This window comes from Galeopterus variegatus, unplaced genomic scaffold, assembly GCF_000696425.1.
Source record: "Galeopterus variegatus unplaced genomic scaffold, G_variegatus-3.0.2 Scaffold1964, whole genome shotgun sequence".
Lineage (NCBI taxonomy): Eukaryota > Metazoa > Chordata > Mammalia > Dermoptera > Cynocephalidae > Galeopterus > Galeopterus variegatus.
Window position 1 is genome coordinate 60,641 of NW_007728075.1, and position 27,887 is coordinate 88,527.

The window sequence follows — 27,887 nt, forward strand, 5'->3', positions numbered from 1 at the left end:
ACGGGGTTTCCCTCCAGCGGTGCGTCCCGGACACTGGAGGTAGACAGCAAACGTTCAGACGTGATCACTACCAGCTGAAAACTGCCTCACCTTACTCAACCTGTTTCCTTATCTGTAAGGAATTAAATACTAATTTTAAAGTTTTTCACGGGGTTTCCCTCCAGCGGTGCGTCCCGGACACTGGAGGTAGACAGCAAACGTTCAGACGCGATCACTACCAGCTGAAAACTGCCTCACCTTACTCAACCTGTTTCCTCATCTGTAAGGAATTAAATACTAATTTTAAAGGTTTTTTTTTTTTTTTCCCATTTGGGTTACTTATTTTTTAAATTACTATCACTAAAGTTAAAAAAAAAAAAAAAAAGATCAAAAGGCAAACAGTACAGATGTGGAAAGGAAAAGGTCTCCCTCCAAAACCCTCCGATCCCATCCCATGGAAGGAAACAATGTTAGTACTCTAACGCATTTCATCTTTCATTATGTTTGCAGACAGAAAAAAGATCAAAAGGCAAACAGTACAGATGTGGAAAGGAAAAGGTCTCCCTCCAAAACCCTCAGATCCCATCCCATGGAAGGAAACAATGTTAGTACTCTAACGCATTTCATCTTTCATTATGTTTGCAGACAGATAAGGCTTATAAGGGGAATTCCAGGGAGAGGGAATTAGGCTGTGGGTCATATATTCATATTACTCCACATCTTTCTTGCTTAATAACACAGCAGGTACAGTCCTTCAGCAATTCATTGTTTAGATTATTTAGAAACCGCGTAATATTTCATGGTATGGCTATAGTGTATTTAATTTAACAGATCTGTTGATTGACATTGAGGTAATTTCTAGTGTGGGCCCATTATAAATAATGCTTCAACAGCATCATTGAGCATATGTCCTTAGGTACTGATGCTTTTTTTCTGTAGGATATAAAAGAGGGATTGCATAATCAAAGGGTATGCGTATATTTAGTAGATTTCAGATTACTTTCTGAAATGACTATGGCAATTAACGATCAACAGCGCTATTATGAGTGCCCATTTCCTGACACCCCTCCAACTCAGTTGCTTATTGTCCTTTTTAATTTTTAATGATCTGAAGTAGAGAACTTGATTTAAAAATACAAAGACATTATAGTGTTAGTTAACTCTTACAGAGTAAAAGGATTTTACCAAAAAGATTTTATAGTATTTGAGTAATTAATAAGTCTGACTTAACAGAGCTATAAACATACATATATGTCTGTATACACACATGTGCACATGCACAAACACTCAGGAAAACATTCCCTGGGGCGGTCCCTGTGCTCAGCTGGGCGTTATGTATGGGACAGAGCAGGTGGGGTGGGCCCCAGGCGAACACCTGGATAGCCTGCATGAGTTTTAACAACCAGTAAATGAGGTGATGCTTGTAAAGTGCCCAGCAAAGGGCCAGGCATGAGCAGATGCTCAATAATGTTAGTTCCTAATTCCTTTCTGCTTTGAATCTTACCAGAGAAGAGGAAGGCCTAGTTTGCTTGCACATCAGACCAAAGACAAGAGAACAGCAGATACACAGGGAAAGGGAGGGGAGAAAAACTCCGAAAAGTTCACCCTGAAAGTTTGTCAGGCGGTAATAGAACATACAACTCAACTTGGAGATATGACTACTCCATCTTGTGGGCGCTCCTGGAAGAGCAGGCTGTGATTGTCAGAGTAATCTGCAAGGAATTCAGTCAGCATTCCTATTTCTTCCTTCCGCATTGGTTTAAAGAGCAGCTGTTCTTTTATTCCAACATCTTAAAACAACTGTTCTTAATATTTTGTTAAGCTTCTTCTAGCTTTTTTTCTATAAACAAGTTTTATATATTTAACATGGTGGTGATCATCCCATCTATAGAAGTTTTAATTTTCTTTGATTTTACATCCTGCAGTTTGTTTCTTTAAAGCTCTTTAAGTTGAGAAATAGAGAAGTCATACAGAAAAGCATAATGCATAAATGAGTAGATGTATATTGTTGTAAACAGACACCGAACAGCCACCAGCAAGTCAAGAAATACCTCTCTGGCTCTACCTACTACACAAATTTTATGGTATTCGTTTGCCCTTCATTGTAATTCTACTACCTAATTTTGTACTCCCAAATAATGTAGGGGTTTTTTGTTGTTGTTGTTGTTTGCCTGTTGTGTTTTATTGTTTTGTTTTCTGGCATATACAGGGATCGAACCCCAAATGTTGGTGTTATCAGCACCATGCTCTAACCAGCCAGCTTTTTTTTTTTTTTTGGCCTGTTTTTGAGCTTTACATAAAGAGAACTATTCATTTCTTCAAATCTTACTCATTCTATTTTGTGTCTATCTTCTCTTGCTCTAACTAAGAATCATCCTGTGCTGTGTATCTAAAGTCCTTTCATTTACATCATTATATAGAATTGCTCTGAATCAGCATAACAGCATATTTCTGTCAGCAGTGTAGGACTTGGGGATGTCTACAACTTGGGACTGCTGTGAACAGTGCTGCTGCACAGGTCCTGCTGCACAGGTGTTTCTGTTGGGTGCACTCCTAGGAATGGAATGGCTGGGTCCCTGGGGGATAAATTTCTTCACTTTTACTAGAGACTGTCAAATTATTTTTCCAAAGTAATTCTATCAATTTACCGTCTCTCAGGAGGAGTTTTCTTTGCTATATGTTCTCATTAACATTTGGGTGATATTGTCATTCTTTTTAATTTTAGCCATTCTGCTAGATGTGCAGAGATATCTCACTATGATCTTAATTTATATTTCCCTAATGTCTAAAGAGGATGGGCACCTTTTATATATGTTTATTGACACTTCGGATACCCTTTGAGGGACATTTTTGTCTTAATCTTTTGTCCATTTGTCGGTGGAGTTGTCTTTTACTTACTGAGTCTGCATACCATCCCACTGTTGGTTAAATGTGCCACAAACATAATTTCCCACTCTGTGTGGCTTGTCTTTTCCCTTCTTTAATGTTATCTTTTGATGAACAGAGTTGTTAATTTTAATGTCATCAAGTGTATCCATCTTTTCCTACCCTAAAGTCATGAAGAGAATATCCTAAACTATGTTTTAAAAGCTTTCATGGTCTTGCTTTTTACATTTAGTTCTCTGAGATGCCAAAATCTGGCTTTCGTGTTCCCTTGGTCTGTTTGTCCATCCTTGTGCTGACATAGTGTCTTAACTATTGTAGCTGTACAGAAAGTGTTGCTGTCCAGTCAGTCAAATCCTCTCATCTTGTTCTTCAGTGTGATGAATGTTTATAGGCTAGGCAGTATTCTGGGCACTGCACTGTGGATACAATATTGAACAGCACAGCAAGATCTCTGTCCTCAAAACAGGGCCAGAGGTGGGGGCAGTAAAAAAATAAGTGAACAAGTAAGATCATTTCAGATATTGATAAGGACCATAAAAAATTGAAAAGGGAATGGGATAGAAAATTAAGGGGTTTGAGGGTGGGGTGCCTTTAGCATGGAGGCTTGGGGTCTGAGATTTGAGCCAAGCCTCGAGTGATGAGCCTGTAAAGGTGGCCCTGTGAGGTCCAGCCCAGCATTTCAGCGAAGTAGAAGAATTCCCTCAGCACTGCATCCTCATTGCTGTCTGATACTTTAGATGTGTTCCTGGTAAGATTCTTCTCCCTCACCTACAGATTGCCACAGATTTAACCCTCCACAGTTTCACCTCCTACCCGTGAGACCCAAGCATATTTGTGTGTGTTTGTATGACACAGACCAGCGCAAAGCAGTCCTCAGGGTGTGAAAGGTGCTGTTTGCATTTCGAGATTTCTTTCCTCTGGAATTTCAAGGTTTGGGGGCAGAGAGCCTTTGATTCCAGGGAAAGCAGGCTCCAACATCTGCTGTAGGTGTACACATGGATTTGTGCCCCTATCTAATGGGGCCTAGGAGGGAGACCAAGATCAAGAGAGAGCAAGGTAGAAATGATTGTGGCTGGGTGAAAAGAATGGGGAAAAACTAGAAATCTAGAATGCCTGTATTTTAATCCCTACTCCGTTACTTCCTGACCCTGAGTCTTGGAATAAGACCGCAGTGGGACTGACTTTCCTTATCTTTAAGGTTTGGAGTAGGTGATCTCTTAGGTCTCTGCAAGGTATAATATCAACTTAAGGAATGAATGCGCTGTAGTTTACCTATACTCCGCCTATAGCCTTTCTGATGTTCTGATAGCAAGGATCCAAGGTACTGTTTCTACCTGGCAATTTAAATGTATATGGGGAGGGGAGTATATCATGAACACTTCCTAGCCTTGAAAAATCTGTTTGTGTTCTAAAATTTACACAGAAAGGCACAGCCCCTAGAATAGTTACAATAATTTTGAAAAAGAAAATACCTAATATTAATTAATGCTTATTACATAAAGTAATCAAGACAATGTGGTATTGAAGGAGGGATAGACACATAGATGAATGGAAAAGAATAGAGAACCCTAAAAAATAGACCCACCAAATACTCCCAACTAACTTTCATGTGCGAAAGCAGTTCGGTGGACGGACTACTGTCTTCTTGACCAACAGTGCTGGAGCATTTGGACATCCATAGGCAACAACTACAAAAAAACCCAGAAACACTTGAGCAAAACCTCATACTTTATTAAAAAATTAACCCCAAAACTTCCTTTAGTCATTCTTTAAGAGCAACAAACTCTCTCACTTTTCCTTTCTTTTAGGAATGTCATGATTTCCTCTTCATTCCTGAAGGATTCAGGATTCTGAATGAACAGTTCTTTTCTTGAAAAATGACACTTGAAAAATATTATGTCCCTTCTGGACTCCATGTGATAATGTCATCTGAAATGTTTTTCCTTATAAGGAAGGTGATTATGATGCTTCTTATGGGGACTTCTTTGGGTGTATACTCTTTAGACTTTGTGTAGCTTCTTAAGTCTGTGGGTTTATGTCTTTGGCCAAATTTGAGAAATTTTGAGCTATTATTTCTTTGAATACTTCAACCCAACCCACTTTCTCCTTTCTTTTTTGGACTCCAGTTACCTAGTGTTTGATTTTTCTTTAGTCTCACAGGTCCCTGAAACTCTATTCATTTTGTGTCCAGTCTGTTGTCTCTCTGCTATTCAGACTGTGTAATTCTATGTTTCTATCTTTGAATTCACTGATCCTTTATACTCTTCATTCTCCTGTGAACTCATCCATTGAGCTTTTTATTTTGGTTATTATATTTTTCAGTTCTACAATTTCCACTTACTTATTCTTTATATCTTCTATTTCTTTGCTAAGATTTTCTATTTTCTGAAATGTTCTGTTTTAAACTCTGTCAGATAATTCCAGCATCTGTCTTCTCAGTGCTGGTGTCTGTTGGCTCTTTTCTTATTCAAGTTGAGATTTTCCCAGTTCTTGGTATGATGATTTCTGGGTATTCTGGGTAGTATGTTTTGAGTCCTGTATCTTATTTAAATCTCCTATTTTGGCAGACCATCTCTAACACCACTCCAGAGGGGGAAGGTGTGCACTACCTTATTACTGCCAGGTTCAAGTGAAGTTTTGGGTTCCTTATTTTGGTCTTTATTGACAACCCAGTGTGAGGATGGGTGTGTCTCATTACTGATGATTGATATGGGAGTTAAAGCTGTACACTAGGCTTCCACTGGTACCATGGGATCAGGAGACCTTGTTAATGCTGGGTGGTGGTGAAAGTCCTGCTTTTCTACCAGGGCTTCTCCTATATAACCACAGCAGGGCAAGGCAGGGTGATGCCTCACTGACACCACATAGGGAACAGAACACTGGCTTCACACACTGTCTTCACTGACACCACAAGGCAAGGCCTCATTACCACTGGTAGAGGATAAAAGTCCCCACTTTCCACTCATCCTTCACTGACAACACTTGGTTGTAGGATGTTTGTGCCCCATTTCAACCAAGTAAGGTTGGGTGTTCCCCACTCATGCTTTGCTGGGGGTGTGTGTGGGGGGTATGATACATGGTTTTTAACCTAATGTTTGGCTAGAATAGGGCAGTTGTTGTCTAAAAGTTTTCTGTCTTGCTATGCTGGTCCTTTGGCTAGAGAAAGCAGGTTTCTGTTGGGGCTTTTCTGTTTGCACCTGGTGGCATCTCCCGCAATATTCTCCAGCACCCATACATGATGCATACATGAGTAGAATATATGAGGAAACTCACTGGTGTGTCATTCCTTATATTCGAAGATCCCTAGTTGGTCTACTTTCTTCTCTCCACCATTCAGAATTTTCATTTTTTTTGTTTTATATATGTCTTAGGTTTTTAGCTGTACTTAGTGAAACAAATAGGGAGAAGTGTTTATATACCTTCTTGTCCAAAATAGGAAATCTCCTGGTATTTTGGGTTATTTATTTATTTATTTATTTATGATATTCTGCTCTTGTTTAATGGTTTCAGTATTTTTTTTTTCTTTTTGGAGTCTTTAATTTTAGCTCATCTGAAGTTTTCTTCTATCGCCTACATTTTCTAATTCCTGATTTTGTTTTCCTTTTCCTATTTGTTTATCCTGGTCTTTTTAGTGTGTTAAAGGTTTTTCCTAAATGTCTGGCAATCTTTGGGTGAATTTCATGTTAAGAGTCAGGCCCCAGCAAGCACCGAGGTGAGCTGAGCCCTGCGTGCCACCAGGAGCACAGATTCCAGCCCCGGAGTGGCCAGGCCACAAGCCCCAGCAGGTGCTGAGGTAAACCAAGCCCCACGCACCACCAGGAGCACAGATTCCAGCCCTGGAGTGACCGACCCACAAGACCTAGCAGGCACCAAGTGAGCCGAGCCCCATGTGCCACCAGGGGCACAGATTCCAGCCCTGAAGGGACCTACCTATAAGCCCCAGCAGGTACTGAGGTGAGCTGAGCCCCACGTGCTACCAGGGGCACAGACTCCAGCCTCAGAAGGACCAGCCCACAGCCTCAGCAGGCGTCAAGGTGAGCTGAGCCCCATGCGCCTTCAGGAACCCAGACTCCAGCCCCAGAAAGCCTGCTCACTGCCAGAACAGGAGCCAAGGTGGTGTACCATAAATGTTTATACCTACTGTCACTACAAAGACAGTTCACCACCACAGTAGCAGCCAGGGCCACTCTAAAGGCAACCTGCTGCACACTCAACTACATTGATAGAAGAGGAGTCACCAGTAGAGCCTGAAAACAGAGGAGGAAATCTTTATCCGCATAGCCAAACCCAGAGTAATAGAAGAAGCAAGTCCTCTACCAGATGACCAAACATCAGTGAAAAAATACTAGAATGACAAACAAACAAGATACAACACCACTGAAGGAATATATTAATGCTCAAATACCAGACACCATAGAACAAGAAACTCTTGAAATGTCTTAAAAGAAATCTAAGCAATGATCTTAAGAAAACTAGAAGAGATAAGAGAAGACTCAATTAAAGAACTCAATGAACCAAGAAAAAATATTCAGAATATGAAGAATGAAATTTACAGAGATTAATACCTTACTTAAAAAAGAATGTAGCAGAATTCCTAAAAGTGAAAGATTCACTCAATGAAATTAAAAAAAAAAAAAACACAACAGAGAGATTGAGCAGCAGGCTAGAGGAAGCAGAAGAAAGAATTTCAGATCTTGAAGATGGTTGTTTTGAAATAATCCAAGCAGACAAAGAAAAAGGAAAAAAGAATTTAAAATAGTGAAGAAAATCTAAGAGAGCTAGCAGACAACGTCAAGCACTCAAACACCCAAATCATGGGTATTCTAGAAGGGGAAGAGAAAGGAAAAGGCATTGAAAACCTATTCAAGGAAATAATAACAGAAAACTTCCCAGGCATAGGGAGAGATGCAGATCTTCAAATCCAGGAAACATAAAAGTCCCCAAACAGATTCAATCCATAAAGATCCTCTCCAAGACACATTATAGTCAAATTTACAAAACTCAAAGACAAAGAATTATAAAAGCACCAAAAGAAAAGCATCAAGTCACCTATGAGGGAGCCCCCATCAGACTAACAGCAGACTTCTCAACTGAAACCCTATAGGCCAGAAGAAAGTGGGATGATATAGTCAAAATACTAAAAAAATTGTTAGCCAAGAATTCTATACCCAGCAAGGCTCTCCTTCAGAAATGAGGGAGAAATAGTTTATTTCCCAGACAAACAAAAATTTGGGGGGGTTCACCACCACACAACCAGCCCTACAAAAAATTTTCCAGGGAGTTCTTCATCTGGAATCTGAATAACGATGATCACTGTCAGGGATACATAAGAAAGAGCAAAACCTGCTATTAAAACAAAAACGAAAATGAGAAGGAGAAAGAAGCTAAATCATGCCAACTCAAATTTCCAACTAACATTGAAGAAGAGAAATACAAGGGGAAGTAGTGAACAAAAGATATGTGAAACATCTACACAAAAAGCAATAAAATGAGAGGAGTTAAACAATACCTGTCAATAACAACCCTAAATGTGAATGGACTAAAACCCCCATAACATTTCACCCAACAACTACAGAATATACATTCTTCTCATCAGCACATGGAACATTCTCCAAGGTAGACCACATATTAGGTCACAAATCTAGTCTCAGCAAATTTTAAAAAATTGAAATCATTCCAAGTATCTTTTCAGACCACAAAGGAATAAAACTGGAAGTAAATAATAAGCAAAACCCTGGGAACTATACAAATAGATGGAAAATAAACAATAGGTTCCCGACTGACCTATGGGTCCAAGAAGAAATTAAACAGGAAATAAAAAAATTTCTTGAAACAGGTTTGTTCCAGTAAAGATGGTGGAATAGACAATTCCCAGTGTCACTCTTTCCCACAAATCAACCAATTTACAACTAAAAAACTGTAAGATCAGCCAAGCTGGGGGCTGCTGGAGCTCAGGGGAAGAGGAGGAGAGACCTATGGAGTTCATGGAAGTGGGAGAAACCATGATGAGAGAAAGAAAAAACTGCTCTGAGTGCTTTGGGCCATGGCCGCTTTAATGCTGGAACTGCAGAGTATATGGAGCAGGAGGCAGCAGAAGCCGCAGCTGTGCCCTTCAGATGGAGCTACTTGGAGGCAGCAGTGGAGAAGAAGGCCTTGGTGGCCCCCAGGACAGCAAGACCACTAATAGGGTTCCTGTGGACCCACGCAGGAGCGAGGAGCCAGAACAATTTAAAAAGGGAGCCATTCAGAGGCCAGAGAATCACCGCAAGAGACTGGCACAAGGCCCATCCCATGGGAAGTGTTTGGAGCACAGGCAGCGGGGGAGACGGGCCCCCCAGGAGAACACTGTGACACAGCAAGGACAGCCGACCTGCCCCCCAATCAGCGCAGGGCCACTCAGAGGAGACTGGTCGGGAATGCAGAATTGCATGGGGTGCAGTTTGATGAAAAAACTTAGGCCCAGATCAGAGTTTCTACACAACGCAGATCCACCAGGTCTCTAGAGAGCTGGAAGTACCTATAAGGTCAACCATTAAACCCTGAGCTGCACAAAAAGCCTTTCCTAGGGAAACAGCAGCAAAGCTGCAATTTAGTTCAACCACACAGCTCAAATGCTGGTTTCCAGAGGAAGTTCCCCCATTTTAGAAGTAATCTAAGGACAAAAAATTAGTTCTGGCCCAGATACACCACCAGCACCTTCGAGCCTGCCTGGAAACCGGAGGCTTGGAGCCAGGAATCAGACCCCACTCCCACATCCAGGCACACTGCACCAGCACCTCAGGGCCTGCCTGGAAACCCAAAGTATTGAGAAGGTGACCAGACCTCACTCCCACATCCAGACACACTGCCAGCACCTCAGGGCCTTGCCCAGAGGCCAGGGCATGGAGAAGCAGACCAGACACCCCCCCTCCTACAACCAGGTACACTGCACCATCACCTTGGGGCCCACTCAGTGACCCAAGGCATGGAGCCAGGGAGCGGACCTCCCTCCCACAACCAGGCACACTGTGCCAGCACCTTGGGGTCCACATGGGGACCTGAGTCATGGAGCTGGGGACCAGACACACCCCACAACCAGGCAGACCACCAGCGCCAAGGAGCATGCCAAACACATCACTTTGATATGGGTGGCCCACCACAACCACCACAATAACCACAGCTGCTGCAAAAGTGGCTAGATGCCACAACTACCATGCAGATGATTCGCCAATCACTGGAATGCATTGTGAGTCAGCAGCAGAGATAAAGCAAAGAAGAGGATGTCTCTCTCCACAAAGCCCATTTCAGAGTAACAGAAGAAGCATCTGATCTATGATAATATTGGGGGAACCTGATCACACCTCTCAGCATTGGACAGATCATCTAGGCAACAAATCAACAGAGTAACCATTATCTTTTCAGAAGGAGAGAAGAAATCTAGGGTAATTAGAGGGGGGAAGGAGGAGGGAGAGGGAAATGGGGAGAGATTGGACAAAGAGCATAAAGAATAATTACGATTTATAACAGTATATATGCTAGTAATATTGATTTGATCAACATATCTCAATGTTGAACCCCAAAAATAAGTATAATCAATTTTGATTCAATAAATAAAATAAATTTTTTAAAAAATTCCTTGAAACTAATGAAAATAAAGATACATCATACTAAAACCTGTGGGATACTGCAAAAACAGTACTAAGAGGAAAGTTTATTGCAATAGACACTTACATCAAAAGAATGGAAAGAGTTCAAATAAACAACTTAACATGATGCCTCAAAGAACTAGAAAAACAACAACAATCCAATCCTAAAGGTAGAGAGGGAAAGAAATAATAAAGATCACAGCAGAACTAATGAAATAGAGACCCCAAAAATGATACAAAAGATCAAGGAAACAAAAAGCTTTTTTTTTTTTTTTTGAGAAGATAAATAAAATAGACAAGCCATTAGGTAGGTTAACAAAAAAAATGAATAGAGAAGACTCAAATAACAAAAATCAGAAATGAAAAGGGATTACAACAGATTACAACTGATACCACAGAAATACAAAGAATCATTAGAGACTGTTATAAACCACTGTATGACAACAAATTTGAAAACCTGAAGGAAATGGATAAATTTCTGGATGCAGACAAATTACCAAGACTGAACAAAGAAGAGATAGAAATCTTGAATAGATCAATAACAAGCAACAAGATTAAAGCAGTAATCAACAATCTTCCAACAAAGAAAATCCCAGGCCTGGATGGCTTCACAGCTGAATCCTATCATACCCTTAAAGAGGAATTAATACCAATTCTCCTCAAACTATTCCGAAAAATAAACAAAAGCCATTCTCCAAAACTCATTGTATGAGGCCAGCATCACCATGATACCAAAACCAGACAAAGATACAACAAAAATGAAAATTACAGGCCAACATCCTTGAAGAACATTGATGCAAAAATCCTCAACAAAATATTAGCAATCAGAATACAGCAACACATCAAAAAAATTACACACCATGATCAAGTGGGATTCATCCCAGGGATGCAAGGATTTTTCAACATACGAAAGTCAACAAATGTGATACACCACATCAACAAAATCAAGGACAAAAACCATGTGATTATCTCAATAGACACAGAAAAAGCATTTAACAAAATTCAACATCCCTTCATGATAAAGACTCTCAACAAATTAGGTACAGAAGGAAAGTATCTCAACACAATAAAAGTCATCTATGACAAGCCCACCACCAATATCATCCTGAATGGGGAAAAACTGAAAGCTTCTCCCTTAAGAACAGGAACAAGTCAAGGATGCCCACTCTCAAACACTTTACTGGAGGTACTAGTGAGAGCAATCAGGCAAGAGAAAGAAATAAAGGGCATCCAGGTTGGAAAAGATGAAGTCAAATTGTCCCTATTTGCAGATGACTTGATACTATATAGAGAAAAACCTGAAGACTCTATCGAAAAATTCTTAGAGCTGGTTAATAATTTCAGTTATGTTGCAGGATACAAAATAAATGCCCCCAAATCAGTTACATTTATATTCTATAATAATGAGCTAACAGAAAGAGAAATCAAGAAAGTAAGCCCATTTATAATAGTCACCAAAAAAATAAAATACCTAGGAATCAATTTAACCAAGGAGGTGAAAGATCACTACAATGAGAACTACAAACCACTACAGAAAAAAATTAAAGAGGACACAAAATTCTTCTAATCCAAGAGCATGGAATGTCTTTCTTAGATTGCTCTTGGATTAGAAAAATTAGCACTGTGAAAATGTCCATACTACCCAAAGCAATCTACAAATTCAATGCAATCCCCATCAAAATACAATGACATGCTTCACAGAAATGGAAAAAACAATCTTAACATTCATATGGAAAACAAAAGACCCCGAATATCCAAAGCAATCCTGAGCAAAAAAATAAATAGATCCAGAGGCATAACACTACCTGATTTCAAACTATACTACAAAGCTATAGTAACCAAAACAACATTTGGTTACTATCATAAAAATAGTACTGGCATAAAAATAAACACTCGGACCACTGGAGCAGAATAGAAAACCCGGAAATCACTCCTCAGGCTTACAGTCATCTGATATTTGACAAAGGCAACAAAAACCTACATTGGAGAAAAGACTGCCTCTTCAATAAATGGTCCTAGGAAAACTGGGTATTCACATGCAGAAGATTGAAACTAGACATGCACTTCTCACTATATACCAAAATCAACTCAAAATGGATTAAAAACTTAGGTATAAGACCTGAAACTGGAAAACTACTAAGGGAAAATATAGGGGAAACACTTCAGGAACTATGTTTGCACAGGCTTTATGAACAAGAGCCCAAAAGTACAAACAACAGAAGAAAAAATTTTAAAATGGGACTATATCTAACTAAAATGCTTCTGCACAGCAAAGGAAATAATTAACAGAGTGAAGCATCAACCTACAAAGTGGAAGAAAATATTTGCAAACTATACATCCAACCAGGAATTAATATCCAGAATATACAAGGAACTCATGCAATCACACAGTTAAAAAACAAATAACCCAATTAAAAAATGGGCAAAGGAACTGAATAGACATTTTTCAAAGGAAGACATACAAATGGCTAACAGGTACATGAAAAAATGCTCAACATTACTAATCATGAGGGAAATGCAAATTAAAACCACATTTAGATATCACCTCACCCCAGTTAGACTGGCTATAATTAAAAAGATGGTGAATAACAAATGTTGGTGAGGGTGTGGAGAGAAGGGAACACTCCTGCACTGTTGGTGGGACTGTAAATTAGTACAACCACTATGGAAAAGAGTTTGGAGGTTTCTCAGACAACTACAGATTGATCTTCCATTTAATCCAGCAATCCCACTTCTGGGTATATGCCCAAAGGAATGGAAATCATTATGTCGAAAAGATAACTGCACTCCCATGTTTATCACAGCTGTTTACAATAGCCAAGATATGAAACCAACCTAAATGTCTATTGACAGATGACTGGATAAGGAAAATGTGGTATATAAACACCATGGAATACTACCCTGCCATACAAAAAGAATGAAATCCTGCAATTCACAACAACGTGGGTGAGCTTGGAGAAACTTTTGTTGAGTGAAATAAGCAAAACACAGAGGGAAAAATACCACACGTCTTCATTCATTAGTGGGAGCTAAGAGAGAAAGGAAGGAAAGAAAGAAAGACCACAATGGTGCATTGGACTTGCAGACAGAGAGAGCATACCTAGGAGGGAAAGGGGGAGGGGGATGGAGGTCAGGGATTAATATAAGATAGACTAATGAATGAACATGGGATTTAAAATCAAAAGACTATAATGACACAGAGCTGTGTGAACTCAGGCAAGTCACTTAAGCTCTCTAAGTTTCCACTACCCCATTTATACGGTAGGGATAATATACCAGCTGTTTCTAGCCCACAGGGGAATTGGGGTGAGAGAACTAGGGGTATAATTGCAATTTGTGGTAATGGGCATGCTGCCAGTATTGATCTGGCCATCACATCTTGGGCACAGGTGGTGACAGTCAGTTTTGTACTCCATGAATATTCATAACCAATAAAAAAATTAAAAATTTAAAAAAGAGCTTTAGCCATTCTAAAAAACAAGAAAAAAGTCAGGCACCAAAAATCTCTTTGGATGTTCTGTGGGCATGCTTGATGCTAATGAATAGGTTGGCTTCGCTGTAGGGTGATCAAGTGAGAAGTTGCTTATCTTCTGTGTCAGTGTTTGGAGGTCTTCTCTGGGGTGGGTCAGTTTCTCCAGAGCAGTATCCTCTAATCGCTTATTTATTCTGGGAATAAAGCAAGGTGCTAAGTGGCCCACTGTTCACTATGCAGATTTCCTTGTTATTTCTGTTTTCATCCCAAACCTCTCCACTGCTTTCACCAATAAGTCTGTCATCCCCAGAATCTGGAGCCTCTTGTTCAATTGTCCAAGACCGTAAGTCCTTGCTTTTGATCTTGGCTGGCGGTTTGAGGCGGAGGGGAGGGAAATGGAAAGGGGAGTGTGCACAATCACTTGGCTGGTTGGAATGGGGGACGTTAACTGAGGGCCACAGTGTCACACACAGACTTTATCCCCAGACCTCTGCATACTTTTCCAAGACTGGTCCCTGTGCTCCACAGTACCCGAGAATTCTGAGTCACCAGCATTCCTTTAGAGAGCTTCCTTTGCTGTGCAATGTCATTCACCTCCTACATCCACTTTCCTTCTTCATATTTTGTTGAGATTTCTCATCTGCCACTGTCTCATTGTTTCTTAATTTTGCCCTTTTTGGAATACACAAATATGGACAGTAGGTACTTAAGGAATAATAGCTCCTTCATCGAAACTCAGGCTACCCCACCACAAAGTCTGCTCTCTGGCCTACCTTAGGACACAGGGGGACCCCCACAACAGCCTGCGCCTCTTCACCCTTTTCTTATAGGCCTGTAGTCTTGGGAGTGTAGTGACTCCCAAATTAGCACACACCAGAATCCCCTGGAGGGCATTTTAAAATAGAATGCCAGGCCCACCTTCAGAATTTCTGTTTCAGCTGGTCTTGGTGGAGCTTGAAAATCTGTATTCCTAACAAGTTCCCAGTATGTGTTATTCATAGAGGGCTGGCCTGGCTGATGCCTCTGACTCAGGGCTCTCAGGACTACAGTCCAGGTGCCAGCAGGGGCTGCGGTCATCTCGGGGCTTGACTGGGGGATGTCCTGCTTCTGAGCTCACTGCTGTGAATCACTGTTGGCCAGAGACATCAGTTCCTTGCCACTGAGCCACTCCATAGGATGGCTCACCATATGTTGGCTGGCTTTCTCCAGAGTGAGGGGTCTATAAGAGGCTACCCAGAATGGAAGCCACGGCCTTTTAAAAAACTAATCTTGGACGTGACATCACATCACTTCTGCCATATTCTATTCATTAGAATCAAGTCACTGAATCCAGCCCACCCTCAAAGACAGGGGCTCAGACAGAAGCCTGCATACCAGGAGGTGGGATTGTTGGGGGCATCTTAGAGGTGGCCCACCACACCAGGTGGCTGCTGGTCTGGGGGCCGCACTTTGAAAATGATGGTTCCACTTAATGGCCTCAAAACAAAGACCATTTTCCTAGGATGATCAAAGCTCTTTGGTGAATACATGGATATATGACCCTAGTAGCATCTCAGGGCAGGGAAAGGGGAGGAGAAGAGTTAACTCTCTTCCATTAAGCTTATGGAAAAAATGAAGGCAGGGTTTTGCACCTAGGACACCCACGTTTCCAGCCAGCATTCTCTCTAAAGGCCCATAACCAGGCCACGAAAGTGTTAAGGTTCTAAGTGCTGATAAAAGAGAAGGTGAGGATGAAACCATCACTAATGGTATAAGAGGTCACAGCCAACCAGCCAGGTGCAGGGTGGTTGAAGGATAGAGAACAGTGCATTGCGAGAGTCCAAGTAGGAAGTTTTCTTCTACTGTGAATAAAAGCGAACACACCTCTATGGTGGAAGCTGCATTGTTGTGGAAGCCCAGCATGAGGGTGGTTTGCCTTCCTTACAGGTGGCTTTATGTCACTTACTCTCTGAATGGCCTTAAGAGGACCCAGCTTCCATCTCTACTGTTCGTAAAATGCATAACAAGGAGCCTTGCATGAAGATGTGTTCAATTCACATCCATTCCCTTTGGGGTGACTTTGAGGGTTATGAAAGAGTCTGAGGTGTGGTCCTTGCCAAGTTATGGAGATGTGATTTCCACCTATGAAACCACAGGAACAGATACAAGATAGACTAAAAAATGAACATGGGATTTAGAATCAGAAGACTATAATGACACAGAGCTGTGTGAACTCAGGCAAGTCACTCAAGCTCTCTGAGTTTCTATTACCCCATTTGTAGAGTAGGGATAATATACCAGCTGTTTCTAGCCCACAGGGGAGTTGGGGTGAGAGAACTAGGTAAGAGCACTTTTTAAGCATAGAACCATATTTGGGAGCTAAATAAAAACACATTTGATCAGTGGTTCTCAATGTTGGCTGCACATCAGAGTCACCTGGAGAACTTGGAGGAAGTCTCAATTTCCAGGCTGTACCCCAAAACCATTATGCAACAATTATCCATCCATCCATCTCTTCCTCCTCTTCCTCTCTCTCTCTGTATACACACATATATACACATACTACACACACACACACACACACACGAGGGTATATCAAAAAGTTCAAGGAAAGATTCATATTATCTTTCAATTCTTTTTTTCCACGAACTGTTTGATGTACCCTCATATGTACATGTACACATTTTTAAGGGAGACTCTTGAAATAGTTAAAATAAATTCCACCTAGTTTCTGCCATTAATGCTGGGGTGGAATTCCATAGAGGCTGTTGCTGTGGAGGACATGTCCGCTGGGGTGTGGGTGGGGGCCATTAGACAGACACAACACATGAGAAGGAAAAGGTTTCTGCTCTCAGTGGATGCTGGTGATGTCAACACAAAGCCCAACTCTTCTGCTAGTATGGACAAATTTTATTTTGAAATTGTTAGGATGCCTGAATGCAGAACTGCAAACTGAGACAGTGTCGACAGTGGGCGAGGTAGAGCTATGCACATGTTTCAGTTAACATCTGTGTCAAGCAAGACTGAGTATTAAGTGCCTGAAGCGTGCTTCTGCTAAAATTGTGTTCTCAAGGGATACTATTTACACATGAGTTTTTATCACAATTATTGACCTTTAAAAAGTATGTCTAATGAGCTTGCCAATTTCAGTAATTACTTCTAAGACCTAATTCTTTGATCAAAGTAGAAGACTGGATCTTTTGAAATAGTCTTGAAAGTAGATATTTTAATAGAAACAAGATTTATTTTGTTCCTAATCTTCACATTTTCCAAAATTATGTGAATATTTCATTGAAATCTGTACTTTGAGAATTAACCAAAATGCAGGGTGATAACCAAAAAAAAGGAAGGAGGAAGGACACTTTGATATATCTTCTCTCTGACCTCTGCTGTGTTCTCCTCTCTGCTCTCCAGAACCACATGTCCTGGGAAGAACAACCAGGCGCAAAGCCCCTTTGCTCCTGCGGTCAGAAAGCTTTTCACACTGAGCCAGCTCAGAGGCCATTCTCCACCACTCAGATGGTAATGCGGACCCTTCCCTCTGCCTCTGCAGAGGATGTCCTCAGAGAGGCTCCTTCACAGACCAGGAGCATCCCTCAGCAACCACATATCAGCTTGGATGATCTGTGGCTGGAGAAGATGCAGAGAAAGAAGCTGGAGAAGCAGGCCCAGGCTGAAGGGAAGACGCGTACTGGGATAGTGCACAAAGATCAAGTCAAAGTAAGCCACTCACAAGCCAGGCATCCTCAGGCTGGGCTTGGTATCCCCTCTTTTTCTGCAGCTGCCTGCGATTTCCTGAGCTTTCCCCTGATTCTGTCCTGTGCTGTAAATTGTCACCCTGGGGCCTCTTGGATTACAGCACTCTGGGTCCCACTCAGTACTAACCTGAAGGAGAGATACTTCATAGCGGCCTGTTCCCCAGAGCCACAGAGGTTGGGGCTCCCTCTTCCTTCTCTGTAGTGTGTTTCTCCTGGTGGCCAGCACTATGCACGGCAGAAGAGCAAAGAGGAGGAAAGTGGGCTCTTTGCCCTCAAGGACTTCACCATAATAATTGCCATTTAGTGGGTGCCTGCTGTGTGCAAACATTGTATTAGACACTGCAGTAGCATTAGCTGTAATACAGGTACATAATGTTTTGTTATAACACTTAATTAAATTAATTAAATGCAATTACATTGTCAATTAAATTTTGTCTATAGGGACATTCTGACACCAAGATTTTTTGCATGAAACTGACAGCCTATTAAAAAATGACTTACAGACATTTCTAAAAGAAGACATTCAAATGGCCAAGAGGTACATGAAAAAATGCTCAACATCACTAATCATCAGGGAAATGCAAATCAAAACCACAAGGAGATATCATCTTACTCCAGTTAGAATGGCTATTATCAAAAAAACAAAAGAAAACAAGTGTTAGTGAGGATGTGGAGAAAAGGGAACATTCACACACTGTTGGTGGGATTGTAAATTAGTACAGCCACTGTGGAAACAGTATGGAGGCTCCTTAAAAAATTAAAAATGGAACTACCATATGATCCAACAATTCCATTACTGGGTATCTATCCAAAGGAAATGAAATCAGTATGTTGAAAAGATAACTGCACTCCCATGTTTACTGCAGCACTATTCCCAACAGTCAACATATAGAATCAACCTGAGTGTCCAACAACAGATGAATGGGTAAAGCAAATGTGGTATATATATATACAGTGGAATACTATTCAGTCACAAAAAAGAATGAAATCCTATCATTTGCAACAACATGGATGGATCTGAAGGATATCATGTTAAGTAAAATAAGCCAGACACAGAAAGACAAATACCACATGATCTCACTAATATGTGGAATCTAACAAAGAGAGAGCAAAAGTTGGTGTCAGAGAAGCAGAGGAGGGGAGGGAGCGTGAGGAGAAGTTTGCCAACCGGGCACAAAGTTACAATTAGGAGTAAGTTCTGGTGTTCTATTCCACAGTAGGGTGATGATAGTTAACAGTAAGATATCGTATATTACAAAATAGCTAGAAGAGAGGCTTTTGAATGTTCTCATCATATAGAAATGATAAATGCATGAAGTAATGGATATACTAAATACCCTGAACTGATCACTGTACAACATATATGTATTGAAACAACCAATTGTGCCCCATAAAAATGTACAATTACAATGTGTCAAAAAAAATTTAAATGCCTTAATAGTGTATACTATAATAGTGTATACTTTGACAGGAGTTTCTTCTTTCTTTTTACAAACAGTAGTATTTTTTTTATTATCAAGTAGTTGTGAAGTGTACATATCTGAGTCTTACCTCATTCCTGAATACCGACTTTTTTTTATTGAGGTTAAATTCACTTAACATAAAATTAACCACGTTCACATGAACAATTCAGGGGCATTTAGCGCATTCACAATATTTTGAAAGTATCACCTCTACCTAGTTCTGAGACATTTTCACCATCCCAAAAGGAAACCCCATTAAGCAGTCACTACTGATTTCCCCTTCCCCAGACCCAGGCAAGCACCAATCCGCTTTTCATAGATTTGCTTATTCTGGATATTTCATATAAATGAAATCATACAATTTGTGACCTTTTTTTTTTTTTTGTCTTTTTTTTCCCGTGTCCGGCAACGGATCGCAACCCTCAGTGTCGCCCCCGTACCGGACCGGGACTGGCAATGGGATCGCAACCCTCGGCGTTGCCCCTGCGCCTCGCTCAGCCAGTGAGCGGGAACCGGTCTGTATGTGGGATCCGAACCCTCGGCGGGAGCGCTGCCGCGCTTCCCAAGCGGCGCACTAGCGCAGTGCGCCACCGGGCCGGCCCCAATTTGTGACCTTTTATGACTGGCTTCTTTCATTTAGCATAATGTTTTTGAGGTTCATCCATGTTGTAGCATGTATCAATATTTTATTCCTTTTTGGTGCTGTATAATATTTCATTATATGGATATATTTGTTCCACTTTGTTTATCTATTCATCCATTGATAGACATTTGGGTTGTTTCCACATTTTGGCTATTATGAATAGTGCTGCCAGGACCAGTGTACAAATTTTTGTTCAAATACATGTTTTTAATTCTTTTGAGTATATACCTAAGAGTGGAATTTCTGGACCATATATTAATTATAGATTAACTTTTAGAGGAGCTGCCAAACTGTTTTCCAAAGTGGCCACATCATTTTACATTCCCACCAGCAACATATGAAGATTGTAAGTTCTCAACATACTCCTTGCCAGCACTTGTTTCTGTTTTGTTTTGTTGTTGTTTTAATTATACCATTGTAGTGAATATGAGTAATACCAAACTGTGATTTGATTTGCATTTCCCTAATGACTAATGTTAAGAATATTTCCATATGTTTGTTAGACTTTTGTACATCTTCTTTGGAGAAATGTCTATTCCAATCCTTTGCCCATTTTTTTTTTCCTTTTTTGTCTTTTTTACTGACCAGTAACGGGATCGCAACCCTCGGTGTTGCGCCCGCACTGCGCTCAGCCAGTGAGCGGGAACCGGTCTCCACATGGGATCCGAACCCTCGGCAGGAGTGCCGCCGCACTCCCAAGTGGCACACTCTCCAGTGCGCCACCGGGCTGGCCCTTTTGCCCATTTTTTTAAATTGCCTTGTTTGTCTTTTTGATGTTGTATTGTAGGAGTTCTGTATATATTCTGGATACCACATCTTTGTCAAATACGTGATTTGTAGATATCTTCTCCTATCTATAAGTTGTCTTTCAATTTCTTGATAGTATCCATTGATGCACATAAGTATTTAATTTTGATGAAATCCAGTTTATCTATTTTTCCTTTTGTTGCTTGTGCATTTCGTGTCATATCTAAAAATCCATTGCCAAATCCAAGTTATGAATTTTACCTCTGTTTTCTTCTAAAAGTTATATACCTTTTGCTCTTATGGCTTTGATCCATTCTGGTTTAACCTTTGTATGGTGTGAGGTAGAGATCCAATTTCCATCTTTTTTTTTTTTTTTTTGTCTTTTTCCGTGTCCGGCAACGGATTGCAACCCTCAGTGTCGCCCCCGTACCGGACCAGGACCGGCAACGGGATCGCAACCCTCGGTGTTGCCCCCGCGCCTCGCTCAGCCAGTGAGCGGGAACCGGTCTGTATGTGGGATCCGAACCCTCGGCGGGAGCGCTGCCGCGCTTCCCAAGCGGCGCACTAGCGCAGTGCACCACCGGGCCGGCCCCCAATTTCCATCTTTTGCATGTGGATATCTCGTTGTCCAAGCACCATTTGTTGAAGAGACTATTCTTTCCCTTATTGAATAGTCTTGACACCCTTATCAAAAATCAAATGACCCTAGATACATTTGTTTATTTCTAGATTCTCAATTCTATTTTATTAGTTTATATGTCTATCTTTATGTCAGTACAACACTGTTTTGATTTTTATATGTTTATAGTTTTGAAATTGTGATGTGTAAGTCCTCTTTGATCTTTTTCAAGATTTTTTTGCTATTTGCTATACCTTACAATTCCATATGAACCCTAGGATCCATTTCTGGGGTGGGGGGGAAGGCTGTTCCTTTAGTTCTTTGGTTTCACTTAGCTCTTTGAGCATATTTAAAACAGTCGATTATAGTCTTTGTCTAGTAAGACCAAGGTCTGTGCTTTCTCAGGGACAGTTTCTATTAATTTCTTTTCTTCCCGTGAATGGGCCATACTTTCTTTTTCTTTTCATCATACTTTCTTGTTGAAAATTGGACATTTTGAATACTGTAATGTGGACACCACAAGTTTGCACGTATATTGCTGAGTTGCATCCATGGCATGGGTGCACTACAGTGTGTTTCATCATTCACCTGTTGGAAGACATCTGGGTTGTTTACAGTTTTGGGCCATTATGAATAATATAAGTTTAATAGCATAACATAAGTTTTCATTTCTCTGGGGGTAAATGCCCAAGAGTACAATGGCTGTTCATGCGGTAGTTGTTTGTTTAGTTTTATAAGAATTTGCCACACTGTCTTTCAGAGGACTGGACCATTTTACATCCCACCAATAATGCTTAAGTGATTCAGTTTCTCAGCATCCTTGCCAGCATTTGGTTTTTTGCTATTTTTTTATTTTCATTATAGTAATAGTGATGCAGTAATCGCTCTCTGAAAGTTATTTTTTCCTAAGGGGTAATAATGTTGAAAATCTTCTCATGTGCTTATTTGTCATCTGTACATTTTCTTAGGTGATATATCTCCTTCATTCTTTTGCCTATTTTCTAAGTGGATTGGGCTTTATTTTCCCCCTTCAAACAATTGAGAGACAGGACATGTTTGATTTTTCTCAATTTTGAGCTTTGAGTGTGTGTGTGTTATATTTATATTTTAGATACTAGTCCTTTGATTTATATTCTAAATACTAGTTCTTTGTTGAATATGTGGTTTGTAAACTGATTTATCACCCAGTCTGTAGCTTATCTTTTCATCTTTTCACCAGGGTCTTCACAGAACAGAGTTTTAAAATACTGATGAAGTCCAATTAATCAATTTATTCCTTTTATGAATGTGCTTTTGGTGTCACCTAAAAACTCTTCAGTGACCCCTACATCTCAAAGGTTTTTTCCTTTGTTTTCTTCTAAAATTTTATTACTGTTTATTTTACATTTAAGTTTGAGATCATTTTCAGTTAATTTTCGAATGAGGTCTGAGATTTAAGTGAAAATTCATTTTTTTTTTTTTTTTGCCTGTGGATGCTCTAGTACTACTTTTTGAAAAGATTATTATTCCTCATTGAATTGCTTTTGCACTTTTGCCAGAAATCAGTTGGTTGGATTCGTATTTCTGTCAGCCTGTTTCTAGGATCTGTTTGGTTCTATGTACACCTGCATTATCTATACACTGTCTTGATTTGTATAGCTATGTACTAGGCCTTAATGTTGATTAGATTGATTCCTTCCTCTGTATTCCCTTTTTCTCAACATTGTTTTGACCTGTCCCATGGCTAGTACCTTCTAATGATAAATATTAAAATATGACTGTCTCGACAACAAACACTTTGCTGGGAATTTGATAAGAACTGCAGTAAATGTATAGATTAATTCATGGAAAATTGACATCTGTACTGTGTTGAGTCTTCCAACACAAGAACACAGGCATATCTTTCCTTTTATTTAGACTTTCTTTAATTTCTTTCATCAGAATTTTATCATTTTCAGCATACAGATCCCATACATTTTTAAAATTTATACCTTTTAATTTAATTTTTAGGAACTATTATAAATATTTTGTTTGATATTTCATTTTCCAGAAGTTGATTTATATATGGAAATTTGATTGATTTTTATGTGTCGAGATGGTATCCTGTGATTTTGCTGAATTCATTTATTAGCTCCAGGAAATTATTTTTATAGATTATTTGGGGTTTTCTATGTAGACAACCAAATCATTTGAAAATGGGGACAGTTTTATTTCTTCCTTTCTTGCCTTCTTACAGTGGCCAGGAATTTCAGTACTGTACTGAATAAAAGTGGATAGAGTGTATATCCTTGCCTTTTATTATCCTTCTTAGTAGGACAGGATTCAGTCTTTCACTTTTGTAGGCTGTAGTGGTTTTTTTGATTCTCTTTGTCATGTAGAGGAATATTCCCTCTATTCCTACTTTGGTGAAATTTTTATTTTATCATGAATGTGTACTAGATTTTGCCAAGTGATGTGATTATATGATTTTTCTTTTCAGCCTATTGATATGGTAGATTATATTAATTGATTTTTGGTGTATTAAATCAACCGGTATTCCTGGAATAAGTACCACTTGGTCATGGAGCATCCTAGTTTTTATACTCTGCGGGATTCATTTGCTAATAATTTGTTCAGGATTTTTGCATCCAAGCTCATGAGAGAGATTGGCCTGTCTTTTTCTTTTCTGTACTGTCTTTGTATGATTTTGATATGAGAGTAATACAGACCTCATAAAATGAGTCGGGGAGTGTTTTCTCTTCTTCTGTATTTTTGAGCCAATTGCATAAGATTGGTGTTTTCCTTGCTTTGAAGTCTACATTATCTGATATTAATGTAACCACATCTTCTTAAAAATTAATATATGGTGAACCTTTTTAATCCTTTTACTCTCAGCCTGACATCACATTGATTTGAAGGGAATTTCTTATAGGCAGCACTGTTAGAGATGATGGTTATGTTTATGGCATTGTTTATGGTGATGATTTCATGGATGTATACTTATCTTCAAAGTCATTAAGATGTGTACATTAAGTATGTACATCTTTTTATGTCAGTTATATCTCAATTCAGAAAAATGATCTAAAACATTCACAAAAAATAGAAGAGTTGTCATATTTACCCCAGTTTTTACCCATTCCAGTACTCTCTTTATAAACGTCCAAGCCTTATTTTCATCATCATTTCCTTGCTGTTTAGAGAACTTCTTCTAAACATCTTTAAAACGTCCAAGCCTTATTTTCATCATCATTTCCTTGCTGTTTAGAGAACTTCTTCTAAACATCCTTTAAGAGGAGGTTTGCTAGTAACAAATTTTTCACTTCTCCTTCAATTAAAAATGTCTTTATTTCCTTTTCATACTGAAGGGAAGAAGGTATTGACTTGACTATTGACAGTTCTTTTCTTTCGGTACTTAAAAAGTGTTGGGTCACTTCCTTCTGGCCTACCTGATTTCAGATGACAAACCCATTGCCGTTAGAATCTGTGTTACCATAATTCATATTTTGTCTCTGGCTGCTTTCAAGATTTTTTTCTTTTTCTTCAGTTTTCAGAGGTTTAATTATGGTGTGTCTTGGAAAACATTTCTTTGAGTTTACCCTGTTTGTTTGTCTTAGCTTAGGCTGCTATAACAAATTACCATAGGCTGGGTGGCTTAAACAACAAACATTTATTTCTCACAGTTCTGGAGGCTGGAATTCCAAGATCAAGCTGTCACCAGCATCAGTGTCTTATGAAGACATTTCCTCCTGGTTTCTAGCTGGCTGCCTTTTTGGTATATCCTTATATGGCAGAGAAAGAGACCATGTCTCTTGTGTCTCTTTTTTATTTTGGGGGGAGCTGGCTGGTACAGAGATCCGCATCCTGGACCTTGGTGTTATAACACCATGCTCTAACCTCTGTAACCTCTGGTGTCTCTTCTTATAAGGGCACTAATCCCATTTATGAGGGTTCCTACCTCCCAATGGCCCCACCTCCAAATACCGTTTCTGATTAGAGCTTCAACATATGAATTTTGGGGAGACTCATTCAGTTCATAGACTTTACAATTTTTAATTTGCAGTTTTATGTCTTCACCAAATTTGGAGAGTTTTTGGCATCATTTCTTTGAACACTGTTTCAATCCCATTCTCTCTCTCTTCTCCTTGTCTGACTGTGCACTGTTATCATCCCATGGGTCTTTGTTGATTTTGTTTCAGTCTATTTCACTCTTATTCAGAATGGGCAAATTCTATTGATGTGTCCCTCAAGGTCACTGACTTTATCCTCTGTCATCTCCACTCTTCTACTGAGCCCATTCTGTGGGTCTTTTGAATCAGTTATAATTTTCATTTCTGTAATTTCCATTTGGTTCTTTTTCACAACTTCTTTTTCTTTACTGGGATTTTTTTTTTTAACTTCAAGAAAATGTGTAATTGCTTGTTCGAGCATTATTATGATGGCTGCTTTTCCTTGGCAGATAACCCAAGATCTGATTCAAGTCAGTGTTGGCATCTTTGGCATGTTGATTGTCTTTTCTTATTCATTTTGTGATTTTCCGAGTTTTTGGTGCAATGAGTGATTTTTTAATTACATCCTGGACATTTTAGATATTATATTATGAGACTATACATCCTATTTTTTTTTAGGCAGGCACTCCCCACTGGCAAATGTTGGGCACTGACTCCCTGCTTTATTGCAGTTCGGTGGGGTGGATGTTCGGCTTCCCTCTGGCTCTGAGAACACCTTCCTGGTGAAAGTGGGGCACCAACTCCACCACCTCATTGCTTCTAAATGAACACGGAAGATCAGCTCCCTGCTGGGCCCTGCTGACACTTGGAAAGGGAGAACAAGATGGAGTGCCAACTAATACTTCCTCTGATCACTTTGTTCTGGCTCATTGCTGCTGTGTGGGTTTGTGGGTTCTTCCTCCCAGGTCTTTCTGACACCAGGGGTGGGAAGAAATTATAGTAGTGACTAGCTCCAATTTGCACGACATCATTTAGTCTTGTTGATGCCAGTGCAGTGGAGGCTCACCCCGGCTGCACCCCTCTGACACTACAGTGCGGGTGGTGGCTCAGTTCAGCATTGGACACCATGGACACAACCCTATGGGGCTGAAGCACCACCTGCTTCCATCAGGCAGGGGATGGAAGATCATCTCCCTGCTCAGACAGCCAGCACCATTCCAGTGTGGAATCAGAGTGATGCCTGCTTCCACCAGGTGGGTGATGGAAGATTAGCTGCCCACTGAGTCCCACTGAGCTGGCAAGTAAATTGGGCCACTGCTGCCTGCTTTTCCCAGGCAAGGGATAGAAGGTCATCTCCCTGCTTGGTTTGCCAACTTCACCCAGTGTGGAAATTGGAGTGCCACCAGCCTCTGCCAGTCAGGAAATGGAAACTCCTCAGTCAGCTCCATTAACACCACAGGGTGGAAGAACTGAAGCACTGCATGCTTCTGATGGGTGGAGGATGGGAAATGAGCTCCTGTTTGGCTCCACTTTCATTTCATACTCTATCCCTCTTGGTCCAAGCTGGCAGTGATTTTGCTGGTAAAAAATGCTCAAGAATTTTGTGGGTGTCCTATGTATATTACGGGAAGTCACCCCATCACATAAGAGGTTCCTCCACAGATCTTTCCTAGATAATCCTCTTTATTTTTGGCTTCTTCTGAGATGGCTAAGGGGATCTATTAGTCACTTGCCTAGTGTCTTCAAAGATCCTTTTGTATGATTAAATACTCTGACCTTTTGACCTTTCTGAATTATTAGCAAAATATTATCCAGTCACTTCCTTTGCTTTTCTGTAGGCAAAGTTTCCTGAAGGCAAATTGTGTAATTTTAGTGTCTTGCCATTTGAATAAGCTGAGAGTTTTCCAAATCATCAAGCCCCAGTTCCTTGTTGTTGAACAGTTTTTTCCTCAATTTATGTCTTTCCCCTTGCATTTTATTATAAGCAGCAAGAATAAAGCAGGTTGCATCTTCAACACTTTGCTTGGAAATTGCCTCAGCTAAATCTTCTAAGTTCATCATTTACCAGTTCTCCTTTCCACATAGCTGTAGGACACAATTCTGCTAAGATTTCTACCAGTATATGACAAGGATCCTCTTCCCTCCGGTTTCCAATAAAATGTTCCTCATTTCTTTTTGAGCCCTTACTAACAGCACCTTTAATGTCCATAGTTTTTCTAACAGTCTGTTTACAACAATTTAGTTATTCTCTAAGGCAATTTATGCTTTCTCTACCTTGCTCCTCACTTCCTTCTCAGCCTTCAGTAACAGGACTTACTTTTTTAACATTCATATTTCTACTAACAATCTGTTCAAGGTAATCTAGGATTCTTCTATTATGTTCATCAAGATTTTTCCAGCCTCTGCTCATTGCCCACTTCTAAAGTCGCTTCTACTTTTTTAAGTGTTTATAGCTGCACCCTACTTCCACGTACCAAAATCTCTAGTATGTCAAATATAGTGGCTTAAAACAACACAAATTTCAACCCCCCCACTGCAAAATCTGACTGGGTGAAAAAGAAAAAGAAAAAAGCACCACAAACTTACCACTTTACAGCTCTATAGGTTAGCATTGCAACGCAGCTCTCACTGAGCTGAAGTCATGGTATTGGTAAGGCTGCGTGCCTTTTGAGGTTCTTGGGGAGGATCCATTTCTTTGCATTTTCTAGCTTCTAGAGGCTTCCCACATTCTTTGACTTATGACTCCTGCCTCCATCTTCAAAGGCAGCAACATTGTATCTCTCTGACTGTTCTTCTGAAGTCCTATCTCCC

The 27,887-nt window shown here is 40.1% G+C and overlaps 1 protein-coding gene across 1 annotated transcript in view; it reads left to right on the forward strand.

The window, feature by feature from the left end:
- ARHGEF4 (Rho guanine nucleotide exchange factor (GEF) 4) overlaps positions 1 to 27,887 on the forward strand; it is a 115,199-nt gene that overhangs the window by 1,357 nt on the left and 85,955 nt on the right. Inside the window, exon 3 of the mRNA XM_008579833.1 lies at positions 17,356 to 17,661. Within this exon, the coding sequence (XP_008578055.1) occupies positions 17,356 to 17,661 (306 nt within the window). The remainder of the gene's footprint in view (positions 1 to 17,355; positions 17,662 to 27,887) is intronic.